Source organism: Nymphalis io, chromosome 17 (assembly GCF_905147045.1).
Source record: "Nymphalis io chromosome 17, ilAglIoxx1.1, whole genome shotgun sequence".
NCBI lineage: Eukaryota > Metazoa > Arthropoda > Insecta > Lepidoptera > Nymphalidae > Nymphalis > Nymphalis io.
Genome location: NC_065904.1, coordinates 3,791,705 through 3,816,187, shown reverse-complemented (window position 1 = coordinate 3,816,187; position 24,483 = coordinate 3,791,705). Strand labels below are relative to the sequence as shown.

General features: G+C 28.7%; 1 protein-coding gene and 2 long non-coding RNA genes across 5 annotated transcripts; all 3 read right to left on the bottom strand.

Annotated features, from left to right (window-relative positions):
- Window positions 1-1,321: 1,321 nt before the first annotated feature.
- On the bottom strand, window positions 1,322-3,752 carry LOC126774771 (uncharacterized). Its single transcript, XR_007669835.1, has 3 exons — window positions 3,657-3,752; window positions 1,637-1,865; window positions 1,322-1,555 (listed from the first exon to the last, which is right to left on the bottom strand). It is a non-coding gene; the product is annotated as an uncharacterized LOC126774771 (long non-coding RNA).
- A 399-nt stretch (window positions 3,753-4,151) lies between these two features.
- LOC126774772 (uncharacterized) lies at window positions 4,152-4,837 on the bottom strand. Its single transcript, XR_007669836.1, has 2 exons — window positions 4,525-4,837; window positions 4,152-4,309 (listed from the first exon to the last, which is right to left on the bottom strand). It is a non-coding gene; the product is annotated as an uncharacterized LOC126774772 (long non-coding RNA).
- Window positions 4,838-6,152: 1,315 nt separating this feature from the next.
- LOC126774768 (uncharacterized histidine-rich protein DDB_G0274557-like) lies at window positions 6,153-21,733 on the bottom strand. 3 transcript variants are annotated; one of them, XM_050496314.1, is made up of 17 exons: window positions 21,576-21,733; window positions 19,140-19,182; window positions 18,591-18,620; window positions 18,433-18,462; window positions 18,268-18,297; window positions 18,156-18,185; window positions 18,044-18,073; window positions 9,903-9,932; window positions 9,791-9,820; window positions 9,679-9,708; window positions 9,568-9,597; window positions 9,170-9,202; window positions 9,045-9,062; window positions 8,587-8,622; window positions 8,188-8,211; window positions 7,052-7,114; window positions 6,153-6,346 (listed from the first exon to the last, which is right to left on the bottom strand). In XM_050496314.1, the coding sequence occupies exons 1-17, from the start codon at window positions 21,588-21,590 to the stop codon at window positions 6,315-6,317; spliced, it is 534 nt and encodes a 177-aa protein (XP_050352271.1). In that variant the 5' UTR covers window positions 21,591-21,733; the 3' UTR covers window positions 6,153-6,314. The 3 variants fall into 3 exon arrangements, with proteins under 3 accessions (XP_050352271.1, XP_050352272.1, XP_050352273.1); XM_050496315.1 differs by lacking the exon at window positions 18,044-18,073; XM_050496316.1 differs by lacking the exons at window positions 18,044-18,073; window positions 18,156-18,185; window positions 18,268-18,297; ... (2 more) ...; window positions 19,140-19,182; window positions 21,576-21,733 and adding exons at window positions 10,068-10,097; window positions 10,226-10,255; window positions 10,775-10,817; window positions 12,467-12,599.
- Window positions 21,734-24,483: the final 2,750 nt, after the last annotated feature.

Sequence of the window (24,483 nt, the reverse complement as noted above, 5' to 3'; positions counted from 1 at the left end):
GCAAAAATAATTATATAAGTTTCTTTGATAAAATCGATTTAATATTAAGGACGCTCCACTGACTACAAACACTCTCAAGAGATTGTAAGACATAATAATAAAAATTGTGCGTTGACCAGGGTCAGCAGATGGAATTAGTGATTTCAGTTATGTACCATATTTATCGATTCGATATTAGCATTAACGACTGTATAATTAAATAAGAATGGCTTGTTTTGCAAAAATGTTTGTTTCAGCTTACGAAATTTTTTATTTCAAATGCGCTCCATGAATTTATTTAAGTCTAAGATTTCTTATTTCGCTGAAGCAGCGATACAAAGTGAAACCTCTGATATCCAACATGAGAAGATAGCACTACTAGTATTGCACGATTTCTTACCAGACATTAAAATGTCAAAAAGGCGTGTCCAATGATTTTTGACTTATTGATAAAGCTAATGTTTTAAAAGAAAACCGCTTAACTTAAAGGTTTTATCGCCTATTTTTTGAGATACCTTATAAACACTTTGATAATTTGTTTATAACCTTTTGTAATAATTATTATAGAGTTATCATGACTATAACAGAACAAACTTCGCTAAGATGTAGAAAATGGAGGCTAACCGTCCAAATTTAAATAAGAACATAAAGTAATTCTAAATTTAAATTTTATAATTCTCATACGATTATTTCATTCTATTCTTCGAATTCTTCTTCTTCTAATTATTGAATTTGATTAAAAACATAATGACTTTTCAAATGTTCGCGAGTAAAGGATTCTTACATGTTTCACTTGTTTCTTCGTATAAATTAACGTATAATCGCTCTAATTATTACCTCCGTGCTCCATACGAACAGTTTTTTAATGCCAATATAACAAGACGAACTGCAATTACAACTTTATTATGAAGTACGATCTAAAAATAAACTTAAGTAATACTTGCAATTGTGCTAACCGTGTTAAGACTGTATGTAATTCTTAAGAAATATTTAACATTCTTTTTATTGACAATTTTAAATAAAAAATATTGATATATAAGCAAATAGAAAGTCGTTTATAAAGTACTTATGTTTGCGAAGTCGAGTAGTCGAGTGTTTAAGAAAGAGAGTTTTTCTCAACAGTTTAAATATTTTGTGTATTTATTTAATTATTTACATGAATTTGTATATTTCATTTTTGGTATTTATGCTATTTTGTAAACTGTTACTAATGAAAAATCAATATATATCAGCCGAGATGGCCCAGTGGTAAGAACGCGTAAATCTTAACCGGTGATCGTGTGTTCAAACCCGGGCGGTTTAAAATGTTATGACTTTTAAACATAAAATTAAAATACATAAAACAGATGCAACTGACTTTAATATACTTCATATATAAATAAATATAAAAGTTAAGATATCTTTAGACATACAATCAAATTGTCAAGTAATCAAAGCCTTGTTTCGTTGGTTTTTGGAATATCATCATACTGCCTTTTTACGCATTACATTTTTTAATATATCGTTTATGATTGTCATCTCTTACATAATACTGGCCAGAAAGTCTTATACGAATGCCTCTGGAATTAAAATGAATCTGAAAAAAAAACACTTATAACTACAACATCACAATCTGAATAATTTTTTAAGAATTAAAAACCATTTGGAATTAAATTACTTATTTTTGTTTTTTGTAATACGTAAAGTAGGTTCTATGATAAATGCTAATTATTTCCATTTGTGTTGGTTAAAGTTTTGCCGTCGGGCGCTTTGGGTAGTTCTGGCGTTTTGTGTGTGGTGGAATTCATGGCGCCCAATGACTTCGGATGTTCTGTTGAGCCCTTTGCGTTATCGTGGGAGTCTTCGCAAAAGACTGCTGTACTCAGCACAAGGACGCATAAAAATATCTGTCAAAGAAAAAAATATAGCTTAGTAGTATTTTCTTATAAGATATTTTATGGATTCGTTTTTCTATACTAATATTATAAAGAGGTAAAGTTTGTGAGATTGTAGGGGGTAATCTCTGGATCTACCAAACCGATTTTAAAAATTTTTACCAATACAAAGCCACATTATTTGTGAATGTCGTAGCCTATATATTAATCCATGAAATGAAAAGACTTTCGTGGTAGTCGGATTTGCAAAGTAAGTCCGAGAGAAAAAACGGTCGAATGAAAACGTTTCTCACGAACGATGCCTTTACGATGAGAGATATATGATTGAGTTCTAGAGAAAAGTTGTAGAGCTTGATAATGTCTACAAAAAAGTCAGGGACAGCGTATGTCTAACTTTTATATTTAAGTCACACAAAGCAGTTTTTTATATTAAAAAAATAATTTAAATCGTTAGGTCATATTATCAACAATTATGAATTCTTATTAAAATAAGTAAACTTATCGTCTCAAGTGTTTAAAACAAAAGACTTTTCCCTTTTACTGCCTTTAATTTGACAAATGGTTAAAGAGATAATATGACTATTTACTGGTGGTAGAGCTTTGTGCAAGCTCGTCTGGGTAGGTACCACCCACTCATCAGATATTCTACCGCAAAACAGCAGTACTTGGTATTGTTGTGTTCCGGTTTGAAGGGTGAGTGAGCCAGTGTAATTACAGGCACAAGGGACATAACATCTTAGTTCCCAAGGTTGGTGGGGCATTGGTGATGTAATGGTTAACATTTCTTACAATGCCAATGTCTAAGGGCGTTTGGTGACCACTTAGCATCAGGTATATTACCATATGCTCGTCCGCCTTCCTATTCTATAAAAAAAAAGACATAGGTATGGAACCGCGACCTTGTCGCAATCTATTTGGTGATATTTCTATTAGACGGTTTATTTCATATATAACACGTAAATCAATTATTTAGAAATAAACTGCTTTATCACCAGGAAATTTTATTTAGATAAAATTGTTTTTTTTCTGTATGTTTTTGGTTGCATAGTTTAAGAGATAATTTAAAATATCAAATACACGAGACAATTTTATTAATGTTCGGCCAACGCGACTTTTGGCAGTCAGGAAATAAATCATAGCACTCTAACCGAACCACAATCATAATTTCATCACAAGTAAAAATGTTTACCGCCCAACGAAGTGGGCACGGGTCAGGTAGTAAATTAATACTCTATTGCGAATAAATAAACTTAGGGTGCCTATAATTTCGATTTAAAGGCTTAAATAAAAAAAAGAATTATAGCATAAAATGCTATGCCACAATTGATAAATAAAGACATGGTTAAAATTGTTTTTTTTAAATAAGAGTAAACTTAAAATGTGTGTGGCTGAACAAAAACCTTTTCATTTCCCTTTTCCTTTTCATCAAATAAAAAAAATTAAATTAAATTTTTATAAAGTTAATAATAAAATGTATATAAATGTTTAACAATATACACAATACTAATAATTTTATCAGCGTAGTTCACTTTTTATCAAAGAGCGTGAGTACATTTTCAATAACCACGGGTGGAGATCAGCAAGCTATTCACTTAATTGTAATAAATAGTAAATTTAAAAAAAAACATATGCATGTATATAAACAGTTAGACATATCCTGATTGATAGGCTCCTGAGCTTGAGATTAGTTTAAAAATTGATTTTCGAACTAAAATAACTAAATAAAATAATATATAAATATACTTATATAATAATATAAAATATTATATAAATATACTTATATATTAATGAATTTATGCTTACCACTAGTCGGTGCATTTTCTTGGTCTCCTTTGTACCCGATGTGTTCGTACCCCAGAGATCGTCAACTTTTATACTGACTTTCCTTAACCCATTCTTTTGTCGCACGTTTTTAATAAGTCAATAAAAAAAGGAACAATGAGTCAATTATTTGTAATAAAAGCGAATTAAGTAGAATTATTATTATAACAAATTATGATAAATTATCTTAGAAAAATACTTCCTTGTATCCACTTAATATTATTAATAAATTTGCGTATAGATTTTTAAAAGATTTTTTTTTAAAGATTTATATATATATAAACTTTTATTTATACTATTAAAATTAAATTTGAATGTTTAATAACATTCCGAAGAAATTATCTTAATAGAGCAATTTGCATAAAAAACCAACGTTCAGAATAAGCTTAAAAGTTACCGAACAAACAGACAGACGCGACAAGCGATTATATTTTATATTATTTACGTATTGACTGTTGAAAAAGAAATAACAATGAAAACGTTTTAAATGGATTTATTTATAATTATCAAAGAATAAAGGCGATTGTTATCAGAAAATGATAATAATTAAATAATTAAGTTTCTTCTCAATCGCTTTGTACAGGCTCTGCTCCGTACGGAGCAGACATCGCCACCATAACCAGGATACACGCCATCTATAAAAGAAATATATATAATATTTAAAAAATGCATTCATCGATTTATTCGAAATAAGTTTTATATTTAGTTTTTAATAAAACAACTAGAGTTCTTGATATATTGTTTTTTTAATGATATTATATAACTTGTAAGGCTTTGACTTCAGTTTCATGTGCTAAAAAATAACGAATATAATAACTTTATCTTTTTAAAGTTTCATCAAAAATATTACATTAGACGGGGGTCTTATTGCCTCTACTGATGACAGGAGGGCTGGTTCATTTTTCGTCCAGAGTTTTCGGTTAAACGCAAAAGCTGTAAGTAATAAGATCGATACAAAAACGTGATTGTTTATAGATTCAAGGCGGATTTTGCAAACTATTCAAACTCTGGTTTCTGGTGCTGATCAAAATCAGATTAACTAATTCGAATTTAATGTGCGGTCATTGGTCGATGGCAGCCGATGACGTAACAGGCGACCAATGAACATTCAATGTTTAATCGTATTAGTAAATCTGTCTTTGTTCATCATTTCAAAAACGGGCGCTAAGTAATGTTTTTTTTTTATAAATAATGTAATAAAACATAAAAATAAAAAACTTACCATATAAACTATTGCTGCCATCATTTTTATTATTCAAGTGATTGTGTTTTACGATTATATTGTAAGTTTAATCGGCGACGCATTTTATAGTCGTGCATTGTTTGCGCATATTTATTTAGACAGGTTCGAATTTATATGTATAATATCATTAATTAATTATATTTTTATTTATAACAATGAATACATAATTGTGTGAAACATGTACATGGTGACTCATTTTGTTGCATTGAATTTGAAGATAACGTAGTTTACGTGAAAGTAACGTATTAAGGCGATATTTGGCGATTTAAGAAATAGTTAATGTCCTACATAGACAACGTCTATGGGCGATGGTGACTCTTGTCCGTCTACCTATAACATAAGAAAAAAGAATATTATGTACATATATTGACGGGCCGGTTGGCGTGATTGATAGATACTTTCTTTGTTGTAGGTGCGACTCCAACCCAGGACAGACATTTGTGTGCATGAACATGTCTGTTTGTCCTGAGTCTGGGTGTTATTATCTATATAAGTATGTATTTACAAAAGAAAAGTAGTATATGTAGTATATCAGTTGTCTGGTTTCCATAGTACAAGTTCTTAGTTTGGGATCAGATGGCCGTGTGTGAATAATGGCCCAAGATATTATTATTATTACATTTACAATAATATTGATAATTTTATCAGTAATAATAACTGTATAAACAAACAAGTCAGAATAAACTTATAACGCTAAGTTCTTGACTCCCCAAAGGCAATAAATCCTTCGTGGGTATACGTTTCTAAAATAAAATTTTACGAATTTTATATCTTTGCCAATTAATATATTTAAATCGCACTACTCGTCACAAGATTATTGTACAGATGATAAAAATGCATGGAGTGTGTACTTGTTGACTCTCACGCCGAATACATATGTAAATATAATTGTATTTGACTGAAATTTGTTTTTGGGATGATGATAAGGAATAACTACTACGTTTCTTGTCAGATTTTCTCGGCAGAATCTACATTCCGAACCAGTGTTAGCTTTACAGTACAGTATAGTACAGTTAGCTTTATATTTAAAATAATTCTGTAAAATAACGATTGACTACTTGAATAAAGCATATATTAATTTTTCATTAGACACAGAATTTGTCATAATTTTTCATTAAATATTAAATTTAACTTAAAAAATAACGACAAAATAATATTGGAATTAAGTCAATTTAAATTTTAGATTACACAATTAAACAGTAATGAGGGTAAATAAAAATAAACAAATATATTAATAGAATTTAATTATATTTATGGATATAAAAGTTAATTTGATTAAACAGTAAAACAAAATAAAAAGTTGCGATTAATATGTTTTAACGAATCCTATATTTATTGTATATAAAAATATATGTATGTAGAATTATTGGAATCATTTTATTTAGACTTCGTTTTGTTTACTTTCCGCTGCGTAATGCTGGGTCAGAATCTGAAACACAAATTGTATTACATTATTATAAAATAAATTGAATCTGTCGTTCGTCGTCAAAGAGTTACTTTAATCGAATACCGTAGGTAGGTAGGAATGGCAAAAGGGCCAGATTGTATACTGTCACCATCGCCCGTAGAAATGGGCACTGTAAGAAGCATATTTACATCGTCAATGCGACACCAACCGGAATGTTATGTCCCTTGTGTATGTAATAATAGCTCACTCACCCTTCAAAGCGGTACACCGGTTAACGCGGTAACCGGTTGACGAGCCGGTTGGCGTGGTTGGTAGAACACTTGCCTTTCACGCCGAAGGTTGTGGGTTCGATTCCCACCCAGGACAGACATTTGTGTGCAAGAACATGTCTGTTTGTCCTGAGTCTGGGTGTAATTATCTATATAAGTATGTATTTACAAAAAGAAAAGTAGTATATGTAGTATATCAGTTGTCTGGTTTCCATAGCACAAGCTTTATACAAGCTTAATTTGGGATCAGATGGCCGTGTGTGAAAAATGTCCCAGGATATTATTATTATTACATAACAATACTTAGGCGGTAGAATATGTAATGAGCGGGTTGGCACAAAACTCTACCACTATGTATAAGATAATATAATAATTGCCTCGTTGGCTTAGTGGCTGGCTTATAAGGCGGCAGATTCCGAAAGCGGATAAATAAGTTAAATATGAGATATATACTTACTGTGAATGTATGGGTAAGGTCTGTTCTGGAAAGTTCCTTGATCAACGAAGGCTGGCCCAGTGCCTGTTGAAAATGTATTGATGAATAAAGATATTTGTATTCCACACTACACTGCTACTACATATGAAATAGATTTACATTAAGTAATTAACAAAAAACGTAAACCGCGCTTTTTACCTAAACGCAAGCAGTTTTTGTTTCTATAAACCAGGTAGGTATATAATATTAAGCAGACTGTCGTGACTTATCTCACAATGACTCACGTGTGTATTGTAAAATTTAATAGACTATCTTGACCCGGCGTTATCGATTGTTAATTGTGAAATATCAATCGGTGTTTGAAAATTCATATTAGGAAGTTTAAATCTGTCATAGATTTCAATTTCTAAGGTTGAGCAATATTTCTGTAGGATTTGCTTGTGCCAGACATTATTAATACTGATAATTAAAAAATAAGTCTGTCACCAAGGTACAAGCCTGTCCACCGGAGGCAACTAGAATAATAAGCAAATGACTGAGTCGTACGTCGTACTTAGTTGTCTGTCTCATGGATTTACTTCCATTCTTGGATGATATTACTCAGTGTCAGAACCTTTTACAAATTTGAAACGCTGTAATTCAAATACGTAGCGACCTTTAATGAACTGACCTAAATCGATGAATGAAGCTTGAGAAAACTTGTACGGAAATTCTAGGCAATTCTCTAACCAACAGTTTTGTTCTAAACGTGTATCGACTTGCAAATATATGGTATATCTATTGTTTGTATAATTATAACAATTAAATTTTATATATATGTATATGAATGGAATAAATTATATTTAACTTATTTTTCCTCTATTGCGGTAATGACAAATAGAGAATGAATCAACGACCATGTACATATTTATCCAGCCGTATTGCGATGTATTGTTTTAAAATAAACATTTGTTAATCTATTATTAAATATCATAGAATGGCAATATATTACCTTCGCATTTAAAAAAAAGTTGCGTTATAAATGTACTTGATTTTATTTAAAATTAACATCAACGGAGGTTGTCTGAATTATAAATGATGTATTTGTATGAATTATATCTTTAAAATATTGACTATATCGGGTTATTATCGGGTTATTATAATTATCTTATACTTACTTATTTGCTCGTAGCCATTGTTTGCTGAAAAACAAAATATATATTATTATTTTGGCTAATACATATATAAACTAATGGAAAATATTAAAATAGATATTTAATGCAGCTATGATAATATATATATATATACATATATATATAAATTGACTAACATATATAATCATTAGTAAAAAATAGTGCCAGCGTCTTGGGTACAATGGTACAGGACAATGTTTTAGACGGCGTGTTTTTGCTATAAATTTGTAGTGTACTTTGTTTTTTTTTTTAATTTTAATTTTATATATTATAAAAATGACTATACATAGTTTACTAGTAAAAATTTCTAAATGCAAAGTTTTATGAAAAAATAAAGACTAAAATAATAATAATAGTAAGTAAGGTAATAAAATATGTTCTCACGGTTGTGCTGAATAGCGAAGCCTGGGTCGGGAGCAACTAAAACAAAAAAAAAAACATATTAATGTATTATTATACAAGTTAGTCTTTAGCTTCGTATATCTATAAATACTCTATTTACGTATTATTTGTTGTAAGAGCATCTAGCGTAATTCCTACTCACAAAAAGTCTTCTGGCGTCATATCGACTAACGAGAATATCAATATTAATCAAATACTAATCAAAGACATTAAGATGATCCCATAGACATTTACTACTTTTATAGACTAGTATTTTTATTACCAACATTTAGTAAACACATACGTGTAGTTATAGTCAATCTTTCTAAAGATATCCTTCAAAAGGCAAGATTACAAAGGAAACTTGAAATAAATCGGAAACCTATGAGTTTATCAGACAAAGTTTTTATTCAGCGGGTTATATATATTATTACTTATACACAAATAAAAAATATACTTACAATTACCCTGGTTGAAACCTGTAAAAGAAAATTTAAAACTTATTAGTATAGGAAAAATACTTCGAAAAAAAAAACATACATTAAGACATCTAACAAATAACATTTAAAAGTACAAGTCGACTTACTATTCTGGTTGTCGGCTTCTTCCACAACTTGAACTGTAAACATTTCAAATGTCAGTAAAAGCAAAGCATTATTAACAATTAAGTAAGAAAAGAAAAAGAAGAATCAGTTCAATAATTATATTAGTTTACTTATTAATAATAAATGTAACATTATATTGTTGTACCACACCATAAAAACACCATACCATGCATGCGGACAAAAAATACACAGTAAAGAGAAGAAAGATAGATCCAGATAGTACGCATTACGCTAAAGTATGTTATCGTATTTTTTTATTGTAAAGGAAATTGTTATTTTTTTAAACCTTGCAATTAAATTTATTCGATTTTAACCAATTTAATAGAAACTCATAACCTTAAATATCTTATTATTTTACTTATTACGAGCATAGCCGTACCGTGACTAGGGTTGTTGTCGACTACATGAACTGAAATAAAATTAAACAATTAAGTAAAATCTTTTTACACGTCGAATCGAATCATTTCATTAAAAAGAATTATACGCGTACCGTGGCTAGGGTTGTTGTCGACTACATGAACTGAAATTAAAATTAAACAATTGAGTAAAAACTTTTTTCACGTCAAATCGAATCATCTCATTAAAAATAATTTTACCCGTACCGTGGCTAGGGTTGTTGTCGACTACATGAACTGAAATTAAAATTAAACAATTAAGTAAAAACTTTTTTCACGTCAAATCCAATCATTTCATTAAAAAGAATTATACGCGTACCGTGGCTAGGGTTGTTGTCGACTACATGAACTGAAATTAAAATTAACCAAATGAATCTTAACATTTTAAACTTCATCATCAACTTCCGTAATATATTTCAATCTACGTTTAAATATGTATTTTATTCCAATCATATTTACAGTCAATTTTGTAATCAAAACGTACCATGGCTCGGATTGTTGTCAACTACATGTACTGAAATAAAAATGGTTTATTTATAATTAATTTGATTTAAAATTTATATAAATAGTTTTAATCGATTAATATCCTAAAAACAATATTTAATTAGTATTTTTATAAGAATTCTTATATTTTTAACATACCATGACTTGGATTGTTGTCGACTACATGCACTGAAATTAAAATGGATCCCTTTAATGGATATTCGAATAAAATGAGTTTTTTTAATGTTCTTTTTTGTTTTATGTAACAATGTTTCCATACCAGGGGAGGGATTGTTGTGGACAATATGCGCTTAAAAACTACCTCATTTAATTAATAACACCCTAAATTGAAATAAAAAAATACGAATTCCCAAATAAAAAAATAAAAGGACCTTATATTTTAAGGTTTTACTTTTTTATATAATTTACGTGTAAATAATATAGCACACAGACTCACAAATTATTCACAAAGCATTTTTCACACACATAATGCGACGATCATCTTTTGTTGTAAAATATATAATATAACGTCCTTATAAAAAAATTATCATGATATGTTCTTAAACTTTTAATTGTTGTATGTTATAGAATAATCTAATAATAATAAAAAAAAACCATAGAATGTATAAAATGTGTGATAATGTCAACGCCCTTTGCCCACACAGACGACACCCTCAACATATTTATATATATAAATTAAATACATACCGCCTTGTGATGCAGCCAGAGCCACAAAGGCGAGAAGAACAATCTGGAACACGAGATATTGCTTCATTTTCACGAAAATGTTGCTTACCATATCCGGTATGATTTGTTACTGTATATATTTTCCTATACCATCGGAGTTTTTTATCGGGTTTCGCTTTGATAAGATTGTATTGTCAATTTTACCCGAATTCTGGGCGTTATCTTGGTAAATATTATTGATTATAACTTTTTTTTGTTTCATTATACAGAATTATAGTAATGATAAATATTTTATAGTAATTTATGGAAAACATAAATAATAAGACAAAAAAACAGATACAGATAAATAACAAAAATAAGTTAATACATTAATTACAGATAAATGTTATTGAATTGTTTGTTTATATTTAATAAATAAACAAAATTGACAATAATAAAATGTAAATTATTCTGGTTTTTTTTATTATTTTAAAATACTAATATGTGGCTTTTAACATTGTCTTTAAAATGTTAGATAATTTATTTGTTTTAAAATGTATCTTATTAATTCGATATTAAAAAAATATTGTGTGTTTTCATGAACAGTGAATAGTGTTACGTCATTCGAAATCGTTTATATCCTGTTCTCTGTATTAAAAAAAATGTATTTTACCATTACGATGGTCACTACAATACGAACATATAATTTTTGTAATCTTTTGTTAGAAATAATTCAAGATTATAAACTCAACCTTGTCAAAATCATTTCCGCTTGAAGTATGCGCTAATGTTATTAATAATTTAATCACTTACGCGATTCTATTTTATCTGTGAGTTTGTTTGATTTATTTATTTCAAAACACTAATATGCCGTAAATATTACACATTATAAAGCTCTGAAAACTAGGATTATGATAAATAAATTGATACAATTTTTATTTACTTTTTTTTTACCAACCCTATATGTCAAGATTTAAACTTTTGACATTTATATCAAAATCCAATAAGTAGATTATAAGAAAGGTATATAAACTTATAAAAAAGTTTTTGACTATAATTAGTTATTAATAACAACCAAAATGTAAAATAATAATTTTTATAAGAACGTTAGCTGTTTGTTCTCCAGGACTCCATTCGCCTTTTTTTTCCGTAAAGCCGTAATTTGACTATTTCCTTATCCAGAGTTCGCTTATATACATTTTTTTGCTGCTGCGGTAAACACTCACGTGTTTATAAAATATTACATGAAAACTACAAATTTTCCTTTTTTAAAAATCCATTTTATTAATACAATATGAAACTAAAATTTAAATATTCCTACATGTTATTATAGATAGGTATGTGTAATGAAAAACCAAAATGAATATCTTACTATAATAACGAGTATTTAAATACTTACTTTTCTATTAAGTTTAAAGGTCTAACTTTTGTGCTAGTTTTTTAAAATATCGCATAGAAAATATAATTACGTACTTTTGTGATGTTACTTTATACCTATTATAATAGTATTAACAAATAAATGAAATTAAAAAACGTCAAGTACCGTTGTAATGTGAAATTTGTTACTTTTTAATTGATTAAAAATAATATAAATATAAAATTTTAATGAGAAACCAATGAAATTTAATTTATATAAAACAACGAATATATAAAAAAAAGGAACGTAAAATAAAATTAAATAATATTTAATGAGTAATATTTTTGATAAATACAAAATTGAATTATAATACATACCATAACAGATTTCATCTCGATATATTTGGGAATCACAAACAAGAACAACGAATTATGTCGACGAATGGACGTGAAATAACACAAATGTTTTTTGGCGGCTGGTTTATAAAGCAGAAGATAACCTGCGCCCTGAGTCAATATTTGGCCGGCAATTACCTACGACGTATTCGCGGACAAATACAGATTTTTCCTGTACAAATTCGACAAACTAAAGTTCTTTGGTCAATCTTTATTTATAATTAAACTTTAACGTGACCCTGTCTGCGTTTAAATATATTTCTAAATAAGTAGCTAGCTTTTTCTTGGAATTAGATAAGTATAATATTTATTTCAAATAAATGTTTTTTCTTTCGTAGACATAAAAAAAAAAACAATCGGTTGTGTTAATAGATGTTGGGGTCAATTTATCGTAGATAAAGTGACCGATATAAACATTTGTCTAAGCGAAATAAAGACACGCATTTAGGGCGTGGTAATATCATAATTATTACTATTTAGGTGATTTCACTATCTATTATATATTTTGATTAGCAAGTCTTTCATTAAGTACGGAAAAATATAATATAATGATATAGATATTTTTATAATATATTTTTATATATTTTTTTTTAATATATTTTTGTTATAAATAACCTTTGTCGGAAATATATATATTTGTCGTTCCTGAATTATAAACTATCGTAATATCAATTACAATAGATTAGTAGTTTTGCGTGAAAGTAATAAAAATATCATAAATTACAGATCTCTTTATTATTTAACTAATATTATAAATGCTAAAGTAATTTTGTTTATTTGTTGGTAACGCGTTAACATGTTAACTCCTCAACGGATTATCGTGACATCTTGCATGTACGTTGTCTGGATTATATAAAAGGATAAGTATAATTTACCGAAAAGTAAAGCTTTTTAACTTTATAAGCAAACTATTATTTGAAACGGTTTGGTAATTGTTTCGTTAATTGACAGCCGTAACAAAAGCCAGTATTTGCGATAATAGACTATACGATAGAGTATATATAACGATGTATGTATATATGTACCACTGGTCAAGGCGATCGGGTGAAGGTCAATAACCATGCGAGTTGGATTTACACGCGACGGCGTCCCAACCAAATCTTGCTCTAAATAAAAATTGACTCGGAGAAAGTTACTTGTGAGTGTTTGGTGGACTAGCGCCGGTGTCGTTCACTACAGCTTTCTAAAATCTGGCCAAACGATTACGGCAGATATCTATTGTCAGCAACTGCAAACCATGAAGGAAGAACTAGCTGCTAAACAACCGAGATTGGTCAATCGCTCTAGGCCATTGCTGTTTCTCGACAACGCAAGACCACACACTGCACAACAAACAACCACTAAGTTAAATGAGCTACAATTGGAATATCTGCGACATTTACCGTACTACCCGGACCTTTCTCCAAGAGATTACCATTTTTTCCGGAATTTGGACAACTTCTTACAAGGAAAAAAATTCAACTCCAATGCGGCAGTCCAAATCACCTTCAAAGAGTTTATTGATTCTCGCCCCCTTGGTTTTTTTAGTAAAGGGATCAATGAACTACCATGAGATGGCAAAAGTGCATAGATAACAACGGTGCATACTTTGATTAATTAAATATATTTTACAAAAAAAAATTTACTTTATATTCCTCCCGTACAAAACGCCAATTTTATATGTAAGGATACTAATACAAGTCCTTTTCAGCTTGGGATCAGATAGCCGTGTGTGAATAATGTCCCAGGATATTATTATTATTATTATTATATTTACAATAAAATTGATAATTTTAATAGAATCAGTAATAATAACTGTATAAACACACAAGTCAGAATAAGCTTATAATGCCTTTGCGGAGTCGAGAACTCCGCAAAGGCAATAAATCCTTGGTTTTACGTTTCTAAAATAAAATTTCACGAATTTAATAGCGTTGTCAATTAATAAATTTAAATCCCACAACTCGACACAAGATTATTATACAGACAAAAAAAAGTCAAAGGTTCTCAACGCCTACTAAGCCTTTTGTATTTCGTTGTCAATATAATCGACTTCCGGAAACAATGTTAGGCGCTTTACTATTAATTTGATATAATTACAAAATAATCTTGGAATTAAATCAATTTAAATTTTTTCCTCAAAAGGGAGAGGAGGCCTTAGCCCAGCAATGGGACATTAACAGGCTGTTACTAACTAACTAAATTTTAGGTTACACGTTTGAAAAGTAATGAAGGTAAATAAAAATAAGCAAATATATTAATAGCATTTAATTATATTTTATGCTTATAAAAGTTAATTTGATTGAACAGTTTACTGTAAAAAGTTTAAATAAAAAGTTACAATTCATATGTTTTTAACAAATCCTATATTTACCAATAAGTCTATATATACATATACATATATAGACTTATTGGGATCATTTTATATAGATTGTATTATTTACTTTCCTCCGCGGTACGCTGGGTCGGAATCTGAAACACAAATGGAATTACATTTTTATAGAATCTGTCGTTTTCAAAGAGGTACATTAATCGTATATCGTGTAGGTAAGCTATATGGAAGGCGGCAGACACAGAGGTCCTGGGTTCAATTCCCAGGTCGGGCCAATAAAAATTGGGTTTTTCTGTCGAAAATACTCAAGTCAGTAGCAGCCCAGAGTCTGGAAGTTGGAAGTGTGTACATTTTAACATAATATAATAATTGCCTCTTTGGTTTCGTGGCTAGCTCATAAGGCGGCAGATCCCGAAAGCGGATAAATAAGTATAAATAAGAGGTATATACTTACTGTGAATGTACGGGTAAGGTCTGTTCTGGAAAGTTCCTTGATCAACGAAGGCTGGTCCAGTGCCTGTTGAAAATGTATTGATGAATAAAGATATTTGTATTCCACACTACACTACTACTACACATGAATTAGATTTACATGAAGTAATTTACAAAAAAACGTAAACCGCGCTTTTTACATAAACGCACGCAGTTTTTGTTTCTATAAACCAGGTAGGTATATAATATTAAGCAGACTCTCGTGACTTATCTCACAATGACTCACGTGTGTATTGTAAAATTTAATAGACTATCTTGACCCGGCGTTATCGATTGTTAATTGTGAAATATCAATCGGTGTTTGAAAATTCATATTAGGAAGTTTAAATCTGTCATAGATTTCAATTTCTAAGGTTGAGCAATATTTCTGTAGGATTTGCTTGTGCCAGACATTATTAATACTGATAATTAAAAAATAAGTCTGTCACCAAGGTACAAGCCTGTCCACCGGAGGCAACTAGAATAATAAGCAAATGACTGAGTCGTACGTCGTACTTAGTTGTCTGTCTCATGGATTTACTTCCATTCTTGGATGATATTACTCAGTGTCAGAACCTTTTACAAATTTGAAACGCTGTAATTCAAATACGTAGCGACCTTTAATGAACTGACCTAAATCGATGAATGAAGCTTGAGAAAACTTGTACGGAAATTTTAGGCAATTCCCTAACCAACAGTTTTGTCCTAAACGTGTATCGACTTGTAAATATATGGTATATCTATTGTTTGTATAATTATAACAAATTTCATATATATGTATATGAATGGAATAAATTATATTTAACTTATTTTTTCTCTATTGCGGTAATGACAAATAGAGAATGAATCAACGACCATGTACATATTTATCCAGCCGTATTGCGATGTATTGTTTTAAAATAAACATTTGTTAATCTATTATTAAATATCATAGAATGGCAATATATTACCTTCGCATTTAAAAAAAGTTGCGTTATAAATGTACTTGATTTTATTTAAAATTAACATCAACGGAGGTTGTCTGAATTATAAATGATGTATTTGTATGAATTATATCTTTAAAATATTAACTATATCGGGTTATTATCGGGTTATTATAATTATCTTATACTTACTTATTTGCTCGTAGCCATTGTTTGCTGAAAAACAAAATATATATTATTATTTTGGCTAATACATATATAAACTAATGGAAAATATTAAAATAGATATTTAATGCAGCTATGATAATATATATATATACATATATATATAAATTGACTAACATATATAATCATTAGTAAAAAATAGTGCCAGCGTCTTGGGTACAATGGTACAGGACAATGTTTTAGACGGCGTGTTTTTGCTATAAATTTGTAGTGTACTTTGTTTTTTTTTTTAATTTTAATTTTATATATTATAAAAATGACTATACATAGTTTACTAGTAAAAATTTCTAAATGCAAAGTTTTATGAAAAAATAAAGACTAAAATAATAATAATAGTAAGTAAGGTAATAAAATATGTTCTCACGGTTGTGCTGAATAGCGAAGCCTGGGTCGGGAGCAACTAAAACAAAAAAAAAAACATATTAATGTATTATTATACAAGTTAGTCTTTAGCTTCGTATATCTATAAATACTCTATTTACGTATTATTTGTTGTAAGAGCATCTAGCGTAATTCCTACTCACAAAAAGTCTTCTGGCGTCATATCGACTAACGAGAATATCAATATTAATCAAATACTAATCAAAGACATTAAGATGATCCCATAGACATTTACTACTTTTATAGACTAGTATTTTTATTACCAACAATTAGTAAATACATACGTGAAATTATAGTCAATCTTTCTAAAGATATCCTTCAAAAGGCAAGATTACAAAGAAAAATTGAAATAAATCGGAAACCCATAGGTTTCCGATTTTTTGAAATAAATCGGAAACTTATAAGTTTAACAGACAAACTTTTTATTCAGCGGGTTATATATATTATTACTTATACACAAATAAAAAATATACTTACAATTACCCTGGTTGAAACCTGTAAAAGAAAATTTAAAACTTATTAGTATAGGAAAAATACTTCGAAAAAAAAACATACATTAAGACATCTAACAAATAACATTTAAAAGTACAAGTTGACTTACTATTCTGGTTGTCGGCTTCTTCCACAACTTGAACTGTAAACATTTCAAATGTCAGTAAAAGCAAAGCATTATTAACAATTAAGTAATAAAAGAAATAGAAGAATCAGTTCAATAATTATATTAGTTTACTTATTAATGATAAATGTAACATTATATTGTTGTACCACACCATCAGATATTCTATCGCAAAACAGCAATACTTGATATTGTTGTGTTCCGGTTTGAAGGGTGAGTGAGCCAGTGTAATTACAGGCACAAGGGACATAAAATCTTAGTTCCCAAGGTTGGTGGCGCATTGGATATGTAAGCGATGGTTGACATTTCTTACAATGCCAATGTCTAAGAGCGTTGGTGACCACTTACCATCAGGTGGCCCATATGCTCGTCCGCCTTCCTATTCTAAAAAAAAAAAAAAAACCATAAAAACACCACACCATGCATGCGGACAAAAAATACACAGTAAAGAGAAGAAAGATAGATCCAGATAGTACGCATTACACTAAAATATGTTATCGTATTTTTTTATTGTAAAGGAAATTGTTATTTTTTTAAACCTTGCAATTAAATTTATTCGATTTTAACCAATTTAATAGAAACTCATAACCTTAAATATCTTATTATTTTACTTATTACGAGCATAACCGTACCGTGACTAGGGTTGTTGTCGACTACATGAACTGAAATTAAAATGAAACAATTAAGTAAAAACTTTTTTCACGTCAAATCGAATCATCTCATTAAAAATAATTATACGCGTACCGTGGCTAGGGTTGTTGTCGACTACATGAACTGAAATTAAAATTAAACAATTGAGTAAAAACTTTTTCCACGTCAAATCGAATCATCTCATTAAAAATAATTATACGCGTACCGTGGCTAGGGTTGTTGTCGACTACATGAACTGAAATTAAAATTAACCAAATGAATCTTAACATTTTAAACTTCATCATCAACTTACGTAATATATTTCAATCTACGTTTAAATATGTATTTTATTCCAATCATATTTACAGTTAATTTTGTAATCAAAACGTACCATGGCTCGGATTGTTGTCAACTACATGTACTGAAATAAAAATGGTTTATTTATAATTAATTTGATTTAAAATTTATATAAATAGTTTTAATCGATTAATATTCTAAAAACAATATTTAATTAGTATTTTTATAAGAATTCTTATATTTTTAACATACCATGACTTGGATTGTTGTCGACTACATGCACTGAAATTAAAATGGATCCCTTTAATGGATATTCGAATAAAATGAGTTTTTTTAATGTTCTTTTTTGTTTTATGTAACAATGTTTCCATACCAGGGGAGGGATTGTTGTGGACAATATGCGCTTAAAAACTACCTCATTTAATTAATAACACCCTAAATTGAAATAAAAAAATACGAATTCCCAAATAAAAAAATAAAAGGACCTTATATTTTAAGGTTTTACTTTTTTATATAATTTACGTGTAAATAATATAGCACACAGACTCACAAATTATTCACAAAGCATTTTTCACACACATAATGCGACGATCATCTTTTGTTGTAAAATATATAATATAACGTCCTTATAAAAAAATTATCATGATATGTTCTTAAACTTTTAATTGTTGTATGTTATAGAACAATCTAATAATAATAAAAAAAAACAATAGAATGTATAAAATGTGTGATAATGTCAACGCCCTTTGCCCACACAGACGACACCCTCAACATATTTATATATATAAATTAAATACATACCGCCTTGTGATGCAGCCAGAGCCACAAAGGCGAGAAGAACAATCTGGAACACGAGATATTGCTTCATTTTCACGAAAATGTTGCTTACCATATCCGGTATGATTTGTTACTGTATATATTTTCCTATACCATCGGAGTTTTTTATCGGGTTTCGCTTTGATAAGATTGTATTGTCAATTTTACCCGAATTCTGGGCGTAATCTTGGTAAATATTATTGATTATAACTTTTTTTTGTTTAATTATACAGAATTGTAGGCATAGACATTAAAATATTTATAGCAAAAAACGTCTTTTTATATGAAATATAATCATCATTATATATTTATTTGAATCATAAGTATTTTTTATCATTTTATCATTCTATACTGATCTATATGTGATTATAATGTGATTAAAATATTAAAATGCATTGATTAAAATAAAAATATATACATTTTTAATACTTTAAATAGATGGAACATAAATTACATTTGTTAAGGGAAATAGAAAGAAACAGTACCTATTTAAAATACTGCAATAAAGCTATTTGAATGTTATACTAATTGCAATTAAGTTTTATTATTAAATAATTCGATGGATTGTTTCAATTTTAATTTAATATTTTTAAATATTTATTGTTAAACAATATGAATAATAGTTTATCTTATCGGAACCTAAGCTGTGTCTTGTAATTAGGTGATAAAAACATATCCAAGTATTGTTAAGTCTAGCGTCAATGAACGAGGACCTAGTTGGGCCACGTGTCCTACGAGGAACTGGCGACTACTGCGTGGCGAATTAAGATAACTCATTAAAATGACGCATTGTTATTGTATTCCTAATAATAGTTTTCAGTATATAAATTTAATCCTTAATTCCAAGTTTTTTAGGAGTACTTCGTAAAAAACTTGAAATTAGTATGCTTTGAATTATATATTTATATATGATAAAATTATGCTTGTAAGAATCCTTGATATAATTGAATAATATTTAAATATTTTAGTTTTTAATGAAACGTAGTATAATGATTTTATAGTAATTTATGGAAAACATAAATAATAAGACAAAAAAAAAGATACAGATAAATAACAAAAATAAGTTAATACATTAATTACAGATAAATGTTATTGAATTGTTTGTTTATATTTAATAAATAAACAAAATTGACAATAATAAAATGTAAATTATTCTGTTTTTTTATATTATTTTAGAATACTAATATGTGGCTTTTAACATTGTCTTTAAAATGTTAGATGATTTATTTGTTTTAAAATGTATCTTATTAATTCGATATTAAAAAAATATTGTGTGTTTTCATGAGCAGTGAATAGTGTTACGTCATTCGAAATCGTTTATATCCTGTTCTCTGTATTAAAAAAAATGTATTTTACCATTACGATGGTCACTACAATACGAACATATAATTTTTGTAGTCTTTTGTTAGAAATAATTCAAGATTATAAACTCAACCTTCCTTCAAAATCATTTCCGCTTGAAGTATGCGCTAATGAAATTAATAATTTCATCACTAACGCGATTCTATTTTATCTGTGAGTTTGTTTGATTTATTTATTTCAAAACATTAATATGCCGTAAATATTACACATTATAAAGCTCTGAAAACTAGGATTTTGATAAATAAATTGATACAATTTTTATTTACTTTTTTTTTACCAACCCTTTATGTCAAGATGTAAACTTTTGACATTTACATCAAAATCCAATAAGTAGATTATAAGAAAGGTATATAAACTTATAAAAAAGTTTTTGACTATAATTAGTTATTAATAACAACCAAAATGTAAAATAATAATTTTTATAAGAACGTTAGCTGTTTGTTCTCCAGGACTCCATTCGCCTTTTTTTTCCGTAAAGCCGTAATTTGACTATGTCCTTATCCAGATTTCGGTTATATACATTTTTTTGCTGCTGCGGTAAACACTCACGTGTTTATAAAATATTACATGAAAACTACAAATTTTCCTTTTTTAAAAATCCATTTTATTAATACAATATGAAACTAAAATTTAAATATTCCTACATGTTATTATAGATAGGTATGTGTAATGAAAAACCAAAATGAATATCTTACTATAATAACGAGTATTTAAATACTAACTTTTCTATTAAGTTTAAAGGTCTAACTTTTGTGCTAGTTTTTTAAAATATCGCATAGAAAATATAATTACGTACTTTTGTGATGTTACTTTATACCTATTATAATGGTATTAACAAATAAATGAAATTAAAAAACGTCAAGTACCGTTCTAATGTGAAATTTGTTACTTTTTAATTGATTAAAAATAATATAAATATAAAATTTTAATGAGAAACCAATGAAATTTAATTTATATAAAACAACGAATATATAAACAAAAAAGGAACGTAAAATAAAATTAAATAATATTTAATGAGTAATATTTTTGATAAATACAAAATTGAATTATAATACATACCATAACAGATTTCATCTCGATATATTTGGGAATCACAAACAAGAACAACGAATTATGTCGATGAATGGACGTGAAATAACACAAATGTTTTTTGGCGGCTGGTTTATAAAGCAGAAGATAACCTGCGCCCTGAGTCAATATTTGGCCGGCAATTACCTACGACGTATTGGCGGACAAATACAGATTTTTCCTGTACAAATTCGACAAACTAAAGTTCTTTGGTCAATCTTTATTTATAATTAAACTTTAACGTGACCCTGTCTGTGTTTAAATATATTTCTAAATAAGTAGCTAGCTTTTTCTTGGAATTAGATAAGTATAATATTTATTTCAAATAAATGTTTTTTATTTCGTAGACATAAAAAAAAACAATCGGTTGTGTTAATAGATGTTGGGGTCAATTTATCGTAGATAAAGTGACCGATCTAAACATTTGTCTAAGCGAAATAAAGACACGCATTTAGGGCGTGGTAATATCATAATTATTACTATTTAGGTGATTTCACTATCTATTATATATTTTGATTAGCAAGTCTTTCATTAAGTACGGAAAAATATAACATAATGATATAGATATTTTTATAATATATTTTTATATTTTTTTTAATATATTTTTGTTATAAATATACCTTTGTCGGAAATATATATATTTGTCGTGCCTGAATTATAAACTATCGTAATGTCAATTACAATAGATTAGTAGTTTTGCGTGAAAGTAATAAAAACATCATAAATTACAGATCTCTTTATCATTCAACTAATATTATAAATGCTAAAGTAATTTTGTTTATTTGTTGGTTACGCGTTAACATGTTAACTCCTCAACGGATTATCGTGACATCTTGCATGTACGTTGTCTGGATTATATAAAAGGATAAGTATAATTTACCGAAAAGTAAAGCTTTTTAACTTTATAAGCAAACTATTATTTGAAACGGTTTGGTAATTGTTTCGTTAATTGATAGCCGTAAAAAAGCCAGTATTTGCGATAATAGACTATACGATAGAGTATATATAACGATAGAGAAATATAAAGCGATATATGTATATATGTACTACTGGTCAAGGCGATCGGGTGAAGGTCAATAACCATGCGAGTTGGATTTATTTTAAAACTAATGTTACAAATATAGCGTTGAAGGTATTTTGAAATGTTGTAATAAACTAATTGGACCGGCTTTGTGTAGACCCATTATAAATGACATTTTCTTAAATCCTATTTTTTATCAATCTCACTTTAAACCAGTTTGCGTATTATGTCATCCAGCCAGATCCAGATATGGTCATCATGTAACATCGTACCTAGTCATAATTTTCTTTTGTGGTTTTAAATAAATAAGGTTTCACCTACACGTGTTGTTAAGGTGTTGCTGGTTATACAATGCATTGTCTTCTTTTTTGAAGGTCAAATCAAACATGACAGAGAGTGAAAAATATATATTGTGATAATTTATGTGCTTAATTAAAATTACTTTAGGCTTGTTTAGTATTTTTTTTGACTATTGTAATATATGATATTATTATCGAAAGATTAATTGATACATATTATTTTAGTATTAAAAGTGAGAAATTACATACATATTTTCTTACCCGGCCTTCGTGTTTGTATTTATAATTCGGAAGCATCCATTGATGATTGTGTAATGATCGTAATAATAATAAATGAATACCCGTCTGTGTAGTCACCCCATTCATTACATATTCTACCACCAAACAGCAATACTTAGTTATTTCCGTTTTAAAGGGTAAATGTGCCAGTATAATTACAGACACAAGGGACATAACAGCTTAGGTCCCAAGGTTGCTTGCAGATTCGCGGTAGCATGCGCAAGCGATCCCGTGGAGCTCCTCGTTATGGAAAGGGTATCGTTGGTTTTTTAGTGGGTATTCCGATGTTCGTGGCGCACCCGGCGCCTCGGACATCGGCGAGCCCTTCATACCCCCCTACTGTTCCCGTGGGGGAAACGGGTAATGCGTTTTTCCAGCAAAAAAAAGGTTGCTTGCAGATTGGTGATGCTTAACCATCGTTAATATTTCATACGGTGCCAATGACAGACGTTTGTTACATCTTACCATCAGGTCGCCCATCTGCCCGTCCACATATTTATAAATATAATTTTTTTTAAATACTATTTTAGTTAGTTTTTTCCTCATCTATTTATAATATTTTAATGACATCATTTGAATGCAATATTATATACGTGAAGGAGAGAGATTCGGCTAAAAAAACTTAATACCTACCTACTGTTAATGTCATGTTCTTACGATTGTTCGGTTTTTTTATTGCAAACACATAGCTTAAATAAATATTATTCAATTGCTTTAAATTTCTTAGAACAGTCAGGGATTCCCAACTTTTTTTTCGCAATTTGACTTTAAATTGGACTATTTGAATGAAACATACATTAATACCTTTATATTAAAATATAATATCATTCGTTATTATTCTAATATATATATAAAGACAAACGTTTCTATGGCTTTTAAGATACCGTCATCGCATGAATTGAAATCTAGAAGATTCAAAATGACAATGCAATTTTCTAAAGAAAAATTGCTTATTTCTGTCGAATAATGCTTCTAAAATGCTAAGAAGATTTAATCTTTCGTTAACAAATAATATTTAATCTAAGACAGATTTGCTTAATAAATATTTTTTATACAATACCTATTTATACAGTTCAAAAATATTTTTATCATTTTATCCACTCAGCTCGTCCTTTTTCAGTGTTAGTAAATACATATGAAGTTGTCAACTTTTAATTTTTTTAATGTGTACTGTTTAATTCAACACATAAGAGAGAGATAAACAATATATCTGAAAGAGATTCAGGCCACTGGCTTCAGGCTCTCCCTTCTAAAAATCTAGGGATGGTAATTGATCGGGCAACGATACGCATGGCCGTAT

What these genes read in the sequence shown, in the direction of transcription:
- LOC126774768 (XM_050496314.1), bottom strand. An exon ending in CGACAACAATCCAAGTCATG is followed by an intron (nt 18,463 to 18,590) that starts GTATGTTAAAAA and finishes TTTTTATTTCAG; the next exon opens with TACATGTAGTTGACAACAAT. An exon ending in CGACAACAACCCTAGCCACG is followed by an intron (nt 18,186 to 18,267) that starts GTACGCGTATAA and finishes TTTTAATTTCAG; the next exon opens with TTCATGTAGTCGACAACAAC.